This window comes from Sebastes fasciatus, chromosome 13 (genome assembly GCF_043250625.1).
Source record: "Sebastes fasciatus isolate fSebFas1 chromosome 13, fSebFas1.pri, whole genome shotgun sequence".
In the NCBI taxonomy this organism is placed as follows: Eukaryota; Metazoa; Chordata; class Actinopteri; order Perciformes; family Sebastidae; genus Sebastes; species Sebastes fasciatus.
In genome coordinates this window covers 34674924-34684923 of record NC_133807.1, presented here as the reverse complement: position 1 = coordinate 34684923, position 10000 = coordinate 34674924, and the positions used below count along the sequence as shown (strand labels likewise).

The 10000-nt window shown below is 49.2% G+C and overlaps 1 protein-coding gene across 5 annotated transcripts in view; it reads right to left on the bottom strand.

The window, feature by feature from the left end:
- Positions 1 to 5574: 5574 nt before the first annotated feature.
- Positions 5575 to 10000, bottom strand: part of LOC141781402 (rho GTPase-activating protein 27-like) — a 32840-nt gene continuing 28414 nt past the window's right edge. For 3 of the 5 annotated variants that reach the window (XM_074657134.1, XM_074657132.1, XM_074657135.1), the window contains 6 exons: positions 9888 to 10000; positions 7932 to 8030; positions 7779 to 7856; positions 6857 to 6994; positions 6063 to 6168; positions 5575 to 5901 (listed from right to left, as the gene is read on the bottom strand). The exon at positions 9888 to 10000 is cut by the window's right edge and continues 7 nt beyond it. In XM_074657134.1, coding sequence (XP_074513235.1) covers positions 5724 to 5901; positions 6063 to 6168; positions 6857 to 6994; positions 7779 to 7856; positions 7932 to 8030; positions 9888 to 10000 — 712 coding nt within the window. In that variant the 3' untranslated portion in view covers positions 5575 to 5723. The remainder of the gene's footprint in view (positions 5902 to 6062; positions 6169 to 6856; positions 6995 to 7778; positions 7857 to 7931; positions 8031 to 9887) is intronic. The other 2 variants (XM_074657136.1, XM_074657133.1) reach the window with 1 other exon arrangement.

Below are 10000 nucleotides of genomic sequence, written 5' to 3'. Positions count from 1 at the left end.
CACGTCTCCTAACGTCTCCTAACACGTCTCCTAACACGTCTCCTAACCACGTCTCCTAACGTCTCCTAACACGTCTCCTAACGTCTCCTAACACGTCTCCTAACGTCTCCTAACACGTCTCCTAACACGTCTCCTAACCACGTCTCCTAACGTCTCCTAACACGTCTCCTAACACGTCTCCTAACGTCTCCTAACACGTCTCCTAACACGTCTCCTAACCACGTCTCCTAACGTCTCCTAACACGTCTCCTAACGTCTCCTAACACGTCCCCTAACACGTCCCCTAACCACGTCTCCTAACACGTCCCCTAACACGTCTCCTAACCACGTCTCCTAACACGTCCCCTAACACGTCCCCTAACCACGTCTCCTAACACGTCTCCTAACACGTCCCCTAACCACGTCTCCTAACACGTCTCCTAACGTCTCCTAACACGTCCCCTAACACGTCTCCTAACCACGTCTCCTAACACGTCCCCTAACACGTCTCCTAACCACGTCTCCTAACACGTCTCCTAACACGTCTCCTAACCACGTCTCCTAACACGTCTCCTAACACGTCTCCTAACCACGTCTCCTAACACGTCTCCTAACCACGTCTCCTAACACGTCCCCTAACACGTCCCCTAACACGTCTCCTAACCACGTCTCCTAACACGTCTCCTAACACGTCTCCTAACACATCTCCTAACGTCTCCTAACACGTCCCCTAACACGTCCCCTAACCACGTCTCCTAATGTCTCCTAACACGTCTCCTAACACGTCCCCTAACACGTCTCCTAACGTCTCCTAACACGTCTCCTAACACGTCTCCTAACCACGTCTCCTAATGTCTCCTAACACGTCTCCTAACACGTCCCCTAACACGTCTCCTAACGTCTCCTAACACGTCTCCTAACACGTCTCCTAACCACGTCTCCTAACGTCTCCTAACACGTCTCCTAACGTCTCCTAACACGTCTCCTAACGTCTCCTAACACGTCTCCTAACGTCTCCTAACACGTCTCCTAACACGTCTCCTAACCACGTCTCCTAACGTCTCCTAACACGTCTCCTAACGTCTCCTAACACGTCCCCTAACACGTCCCCTAACCACGTCTCCTAACACGTCCCCTAACACGTCTCCTAACCACGTCTCCTAACACGTCCCCTAACACGTCCCCTAACCACGTCTCCTAACACGTCTCCTAACACGTCCCCTAACACGTCTCCTAACGTCTCCTAACACGTCTCCTAACCACGTCTCCTAACACGTCTCCTAACGTCTCCTAACACGTCCCCTAACACGTCCCCTAACCACGTCTCCTAACACGTCTCCTAACACGTCTCCTAACCACGTCTCCTAACACGTCTCCTAACACGTCTCCTAACCACGTCTCCTAACACGTCTCCTAACACGTCTCCTAACCACGTCTCCTAACACGTCCCCTAACACGTCCCCTAACACGTCTCCTAACACGTCTCCTAACACATCTCCTAACGTCTCCTAACACGTCCCCTAACACGTCCCCTAACCACGTCTCCTAACACGTCTCCTAACACGTCTCCTAACGTCTCCTAACACGTCCCCTAACACGTCTCCTAACCACGTCTCCTAACGTCTCCTAACACGACTCCTAACACGTCTCCTAACCACTTCTCCTTAACCTCAGTGGAAAACGTCATGAGGTCAAGGAGAGATGAGAAGGAGAATTCAGAAGGAGTTAGGAAAAGACAACTTCTGACTGCTCTTCCACTAGACTCCGTCATTATGATGCGACGGCGGCGGATGTTAGTGACGTCAGTCTGCTGTGGTGAAACTACAATGTCCTGAAGATGGACTACAGAACGCACCGCTCTCCCCGCGTTGTTAAACAGCTCCTTCAGTGACAGACTGCTTCACCGCAGTGTGAAAGAGAGATACCACAGATCCTCCTCCTGCTGCTGCTGGAACACTCTATCAACAGATCATAAAGATCCTCTGACCTAACGAGGACAAACATCACCTCATTACCAAGAAACAGGAATCTATGATCCATATTGAGTTAACTGTTGGAGTTATGGAGAAGGTGTAGGAACATATACTGACATGTTATATTTATTTATATTGATTATTTGTTAATTGATTGTTTACTGATCATTTTATTAATTATTCTTGTTTTGTGTTTTAATGATTTATTTATTTGGAACATGTATTAAATATTTAATACATGTTCCAAATAAATAAATCATTAATTCAAAATAAAGTGAAAAGAAATGGATGTCACTGTCCACTGATATTAAACATGAATCTAATTATGACTGTATGAAAATAATATGTAAGATCAGCTTATGGTTTGTTGTTATGAACGGCTGAATGGTGCGTCGCTTTAACTCTGGATGGAAACAATGAAAGTCAGTTTGTTGTTTCAGGTGCATGAAGTCAGACATACTGGTGAACACTGGCATACAGATCAGGTTTATCTTTATTAAATGTCAGTAAAATACCCTCTTATATACAGAGTTTAATCTCTTAATCTTCCACGTTAACTTTGTTCTATATCTGTAATACATATAAACTCAATACTATAGAAACATACAGCATCGTACAGATTATCATTTCTAGAATTCATCTGACAAACAGCAGTTCAAATGTTCCACACTAACATTTCTATTGTGTCTTTAATAACCCGCGGAGTCCCTCAGGGAAACGTCCTGGGTCCTCTGGACTTTCTATTAAACCTCATTTAGATTCAAAGAAACACTTTCATGAATCCTCTTGGGATGTGTTAGCCTAGCTTAGCACAAAGACTTGATCATTTGATTTCATATCACCTCCATCCTGTGACAAAGGGCTTCTTCTTCTCTGGTGTGAGATGAGTCTAAAACAACACGTCATACTGTACATGGCTGATTTTGATCCAGTGTTTAATACCAAGAAGGTCTTGTTCATTTCAAACTTGTGTTTTCCAGTGTCATTGAACGCAACACAGACTGGTGGTTGTATTGGTTGATACTGGGAACACATTATCTCGTACTGCGACTCTGAACATGGAGATATTTGGCATTAAACTAAAAAACTGATTGTAGAAGATTCAGTGTTCATCGACATGTAGAAACCACAGACTATAAAAGACGGGGACAAAACCTCCTACTTCCATTCTTTCTAATAGCCAGCAGGGGGCGACTCCTCTGGTTGCTAAAAGAAGTCTGAAACCAAGATGGTGAAGACCAAAAACCAAGATGGTGACGGCCAAAAACCAAGATGGTGACGGCCAAAAACCAAGATGGTGAAGACCAAAAACCAAGATGGAGACGGCCAAGAAACCAAGATGGTGAAGACCAAAAACCAAGATGGTGAAGACCAAAACCAAGATGGAGACGGTCAAAAACCAAGATGGTGAAGACCAAAACCAAGATGGTGAAGACCAAAACCAAGATGGTGAAGACCAAAACCAAGATGGAGATGGTCAAAAACCAAGATGGTGAAGACCAAAACCAAGATGGTGATGGCCAAAAACCAAGATGGTGACGGCCAAAAACCAAGATGGTGACGGCCAAAAACCAAGATGGTGACGGCCAAAAACCAAGATGGAGACGGCCAAAACCAAGATGGTGACGGCCAAAAACCAAGATGGTGACGGCCAAAAACCAAGATGGTGATGGCCAAAAACCAAGATGGTGATGGCCAAAAACCAAGATGGTGACGGCCAAAAACCAAGATGGAGACGGCCAAAAACCAAGATGGTGACGGCCAAAAACCAAGATGGTGATGGCCAAAAACCAAGATGGTGACGGCCAAAAACCAAGATGGTGATGGCCAAAAACCAAGATGGAGACGGCCAAAACCAAGATGGAGACGGCCAAAAACCAAGATGGTGATGGCCAAAAACCAAGATGGAGACGGCCAAAACCAAGATGGAGACGGCCAAAAACCAAGATGGTGAAGACCAAAAACCAAGATGGAGACGGTCAAAAACCAAGATGGTGAAGACCAAAACCAAGATGGAGACGGCAAAAAACCAAGATGGAGACGGCCAAAAACCAAGATGGCCACGGCCAAAAATGATTGAGCTGTGTTTTGTTTGGTCTGTTGCTTTGAAAGCAAAGCGGAGGTTCTGGTTAAGGTTTCAGAACCAGTCCAGGGTTCCAGGAGGTTTCATTCAGGGTCTAACAGCGTTATTTAAGGCTCGGTGGTCTGATGATGACGACTTTATGTAGGTTCAGCACACCGTACATTTAATTATCCAGAACATTTAATACAGGAGGAGATGATGTTTGGGAGTTCTACAAGGTTCTAGATGATTGTGGAACTTGTTGGGACAGTTCCTTCTCAGAGGGAGTTTGCTTTAAGGTGCAAAGTGAGTAATGAAGCTGCTGGTTACAGTTTCAGAATGAGTCCAGGGTTCTATAGTTCCACTCAGGTTCTACCTGGATTAATTAGTGCACAGTGGTTAGCGAAGGGCATCATATAGCCTGCAGGTTCCAGGTTCTACTCCCGAGAACTTCGATGACCATGAATTTAAAAAAAAACTTGTTCAAACAGTTTTTGCTTGAGGTGGAAAATGTGTGTTTTTTAGTTGCCAAAAAGTGTTTTGTTAGTGTTCTGCAGTGGAAATGACTTAAGTTTAAGGTTCAAAATCAGGCCAGGGTTCTAGATGGTTTCACTCGGGTTCTACTGGGATCATTTCAGGCACAGTTGTTAGAGAGGATCCTGGTGAAGCCTGCAGGTTCCAGCTGTAATACCCCGTCAACTTGATTGTCAATTGAATTTCTGTGATTCAACATCTAGATGATGTTAGGTTCCAGAGATCTACAAGGTTCTAGAAGGATCCGGACTTTGTTGGAAGAGTTCTTGCTCAAAGTGAGATGTCTTGGGGTTTTAAAATGCCAAGAAAATATTTTCAATTTGGCCATAAAATAAAAGAGCAAAGCTTCTGTCAAATGTTTCAAAAGTAGTCCAGGGTTCTAGGTGGTTCCACTCAAGTTCCACTTGGGTCATTTAAGGCCCAGTGGTTAGAAAGGGACATCATGTAGCCAGCAGATTCCATGTTCAGTCCCAAGAGAACTTGGGTTGGAGAGGAGGAGATGATTCGGTCAAAAGTTTGAGAAGTTTCTCTGACACTGGAAGATTTTTGGCAGGTGTCCTGATGTTTGGGAGGGTTCCAGGAGGTCTTCAGATGGTTCTGGAAGGTTCCAGAGGAGTTCCAGGAGGTCTTCAGATGGTTCTGGAAGGTTCCAGAGGAGCTCCAGGAGGTCCTCGGAGGGTTCTGAAAGGTTCCAGGGGAGCTCCAGGAGGTTCTCGTATGGTTCTGGAAGGTTCCAGAGGAGCTCCAGGAGGTCCTCAGATGGTTCTGGAAGGTTCCAGAGGAGCTCCAGGAGGTCCTCGGAGGGTTCTGGAAGGTTCCAGAAGAGCTCCAGGAGTTCCTCGGAGGGTTCTGGAAGGTTCCAGAGGAGCTCCAGGAGGTCCTCGGAGGGTTCTGGAAGGTTCCAGAGGAGCTCCAGGAGGTCCTCGGAGGGTTCTGGAAGGTTCCAGAGGAGCTCCAGGAGGTCCTCGGAGGATTCTGGAAGGTTCCAGAGGAGCTCCAGGAGGTCCTCGGAGGATTCTGGGAGGTTCCAGAGGAGCTCCAGGAGGTCCTTGGAGGGTTCTGGGAGGTTCCAGAGGAGCTCCAGGAGGTCCTCGGGGGTTCTGGGAGGTTCCAGAGGATCTCCAGGAGGTCCTCGGGGGTTCTGGGAGGTTCCAGAGGAGCTCCAGGAGGTTCCCCTACTTCTGGGAGAAGACGGTCTGGAACTCGTTGAGCATGAGCTCCACTATCTGGCTCTGGAACACCATGTGGATCGTCATGTTGGCCGACTCGGTCTGGGGGCGTAACAGCGTGGGGCCGAGCACGATGGCGATGCTCTGAACCGACATCCTGTTGGACTCCTTGTGCTCGACCACCCTGCAGAGAGAGAGAGAGAGAGAGAGAGAGAGAGAGAGAGACAGAGAGACAGAGAGAGAGAGAGAGAGAGAGAGAGAGAGAGAGAGATCCAGCTTACTACTGCGTCTGAAGTGTTTGGAAACGATAGTCCAGGTTGGACGAAGCCTCCAAGTTGAACTCACCTGCGCAGGTGTTTGAATAGCAGCTCCATGGTGTCGTGGTTGGGCAGAGGCAGAGAGAGAACCAGGTCCTTCATGTAGGACACTTTCAGGTTGTAGTCCTGGATCTCTGCATGGACATAAAGACACAAACCTCAACGACTACAGGCCTCGTGATCTGAGGACGTTCATGGTTTTTCCTTTTCTCTAGTTAGCCTCGTTGTTACTACTGACGGCGTTGTGTTCATTGATGTAGGATTATTGAGTACTGACGGCGTTGTGTTCATTGATGTAGGATTATTGAGTACTGACGGCGTTGTGTTCATTGATGTAGGATTACTGAGTACTGACGGCGTTGTGTTCATTGATGTAGGATTACTGAGTACTGACGGCGTTGTGTTCATTGATGTAGGATTACTGAGTACTGACGGCGTTGTGTTCATTGATGTAGGATTACTGAGTACTGACGGCGTTGTGTTCATTGATGTAGGATTATTGAGTACTGACGGTGGTGTGTTCATTGATGTAGGATTATTGAATACTGACGGTGGTGTGTTCATTGATGTAGGATTATTGAGTGTGACGGTGGTGTGTTCAGTGATGTAGGATTATTGAGTACTGACGGCGTTGTGTTCATTGATGTAGGATTATTGAATACTGACGGTGGTGTGTTCATTGATGTAGGATTATTGAGTACTGACGGTGGTGTGTTCAGTGATGTAGGATTATTGAATACTGACGGTGGTGTGTTCATTGATGTAGGATTATTGAGTACTGACGGTGGTGTGTTCAGTGATGTAGGATTATTGAGTACTGACGGATGGCAGCGATGAACTTGTCGAAGCAGCTGAAGGGGAACAGCGGCTCTGGAAGCTCCCGCAGGAACAACTTCAGAGCTCCAGTGATCACATGGATCTCCTCCCACTGTCCGTCCTCAAGGTCCAGCTGCTCCTCTGCTGGGACAACAGGGACAACAGGGTCAACAGGGTCAACTGGGACAACAGGGACAACAGGGACAACAGGGACAGCGGGAACAACGAGGACAACAGGGACAATGAGGACAACAGGATCAACAAGGACAACGGGGACAACAGAGTCAACGGGGACGACAGAGTCAACAGGGACAACAAGGACAACAGGAACAACAGTGACAACGGGGACAACGGGGACAACAGGGACAACAGGCACAACAGGAACGGCAAGGAAAACAGGAAGAACAAGGACAGCGGGGACAACAAGGACAACGGGAACAACAAGGACAATGGGTAGAACAAGGACAATGGGGACAACGGGGGAAATAGGTAAAACGGGGATAACAGGGACAACGGGTAAAACTGGGACAACAGACACGACGAGGACAATGGGGAAAACAGGGACAACGGGAACAACAAGGACAACGGGAACAACAGGGACAACGGGAACAACAGGGACAACGGGATAACAGGGACAACGGGAACAACAAGGACAACGGGAACAACAGGGACAACGGGATAACAGGGACAACGGGAACAACAGGGACAACGGGAACAACAGGGACAACGGGAACAACAAGGACAACGGGAACAGAAGGACAACGGGAACAACAAGGACAACGGGAACAGAAGGACAACGGGAACAATGGGAACAACAAGGACAACGGGAACAACAGGGACAACAAGAACAACAGGGACAACAGAGTCAATGGGGACAACAGGGACAATGGGGACAAAACAAAGAAGAGACAGACAGACGGACTGTTACCATGATCAGCTTTATGTCGTAGTTTCTGGATCACAGCCAGGTTTCCGCTCACTCTGTAGATCCCGTCCACGTCCAGACCTGAACACACACTCGCAGTTACACACTCGTATATTTGTATTAATGTGTGTGTGTGTGTGTGTGTTGTGTGTTTACCTCTCCTCTCCACTGTTCTGATACACTTCTCCACGAATCTGGGGATGGTGGTGTTCTCTCTGTGACAGAGAGTATCCAGGTGGCAGCCGAACACGTTATCTGATACCAGACAGGAGAGGGTTAATATTATACACGTCATCACATCCATCCAATATCCATCCATCCCTCCATCCATCCATCCATCCCTCCATCCCTCCATCCATCCATCCTTCCATCGCTCCATCCATCCATCCCTCCATCCATCCATCCATCCCTCCATCCCTCCATCCATCCATCCTTCCATCGCTCCATCCATCCATCCCTCCATCCCTCCATCCATCCATCCTTCCATCGCTCCATCCATCCATCCATCCATCCATCCCTCCATCCCTCCATCCATCCATCCATCCCTCCATCCATCCATCCTTCCATCGCTCCATCCATCCATCCATCCATCCACCCACCCATCCCTCCATCCATCCATCCCTCCATCCATCCATCCCCCCATCCATCCCTCCATCCATCCATCCCTCCATCCATCCATCCCCCCATCCATCCCTCCATCCATCCATCCCTCCATCCATCCACCCATCCCTCCATCCATCCATCCATCCATCCCTCCATCCCTCCATCCATCCCTCCATCCATCCATCCATCCATCCATCCATCGCTCCATCCATCCATCCATCCATCCCTCCATCCATCCACCCATCCCTCCATCCATCCAGCCATCCATCCATCCTTCCATCGCTCCATCCATCCATCCATCCATCCATCCCTCCACCCATCCCTCCATCCATCCATCCCTCCATCCATCCCTCAATCATCCCTCCATCCATCCATCCATCCCTCAATCCATCCCTCCATCCATCCAATATCCATCCATCCCTCCCTCCCTCCCTCAATCATCCCTCCATCCATCCATCCATCCATCCCTCCATCCATCCATCCCTCAATCATCCCTCCATCCATCCATCCCTCCATCCATCCATCCATCCTTCCATCGCTCCATCCATCCATCCCTCCATCCATCCACCCATCCCTCCATCCATCCAGCCATCCATCCATCGCTCCATCCATCCATCCATCCATCCATCCCTCCACCCATCCCTCCATCCATCCATCCCTCCATCCATCCCTCAATCATCCCTCCATCCATCCATCCATCCCTCAATCCATCCCTCCATCCATCCAATATCCATCCATCCCTCCCTCCCTCCCTCCCTCCATCCATCCCTCCATCCATCCATCCATCCAATATCCATCCCTCCCTCCCTCCCTCCCTCCATCCATCCATCCATCCATCCCTCCCTCCATCCATCCATCCATCCATCCCTCCATCCATCCGTCCATCCATCCATCCCTCAATCCATCCCTCCCTCCCTCCCTCCCTCCCTCCCTCCCTCCCTCCCTCCATCCATCCATCCATCCAATATCCCTCCCTCCCTCCCTCCCTCCCTCCCTCCCTCCATCCATCCATCCATCCATCCCTCAATCCATCCCTACATCCATCCATCCCTCCCTCCCTCCCTCCCTCCCTCCATCCATCCCTCAATCCATCCCTACATCCATCCATCCCTCCCTCCCTCCCTCCCTCCATCCATCCATCCATCCAATATCCATCCCTCCATCCATCCCTCCCTCCCTCCCTCCCTCCCTCCCTCCCTCCCTCCCTCCCTCCCTCCCTCCCTCCATCCATCCATCCATCCATCCATCCATCCATCCCTACATCCATCCATCCCTCCCTCCCTCCCTCCCTCCCTCCATCCATCCATCCATCCAATATCCATCCCTCCATCCATCCCTCCCTCCCTCCCTCCCTCCCTCCCTCCCTCCATCCATCCAATATCCATCCATCCCTCCCTCCCTCCCTCCCTCCATCCCTCCCTCCATCCATCCATCCATCCATCCATCCATCCATCCATCCCTTCTGATGACAGTCTGGTCACCATGGAAACAGCCCAGGTGTGACGTTACCTCTGATGTAGCCTCTCTCTTTAACGCTCTGCAGCGTCGGCCTCCGCTGGAGGAAACGTCGTAGTTTGGTCCGAACTCGTCTCTGCTCGGTGTCGGCTGTTCCTGATGAACTC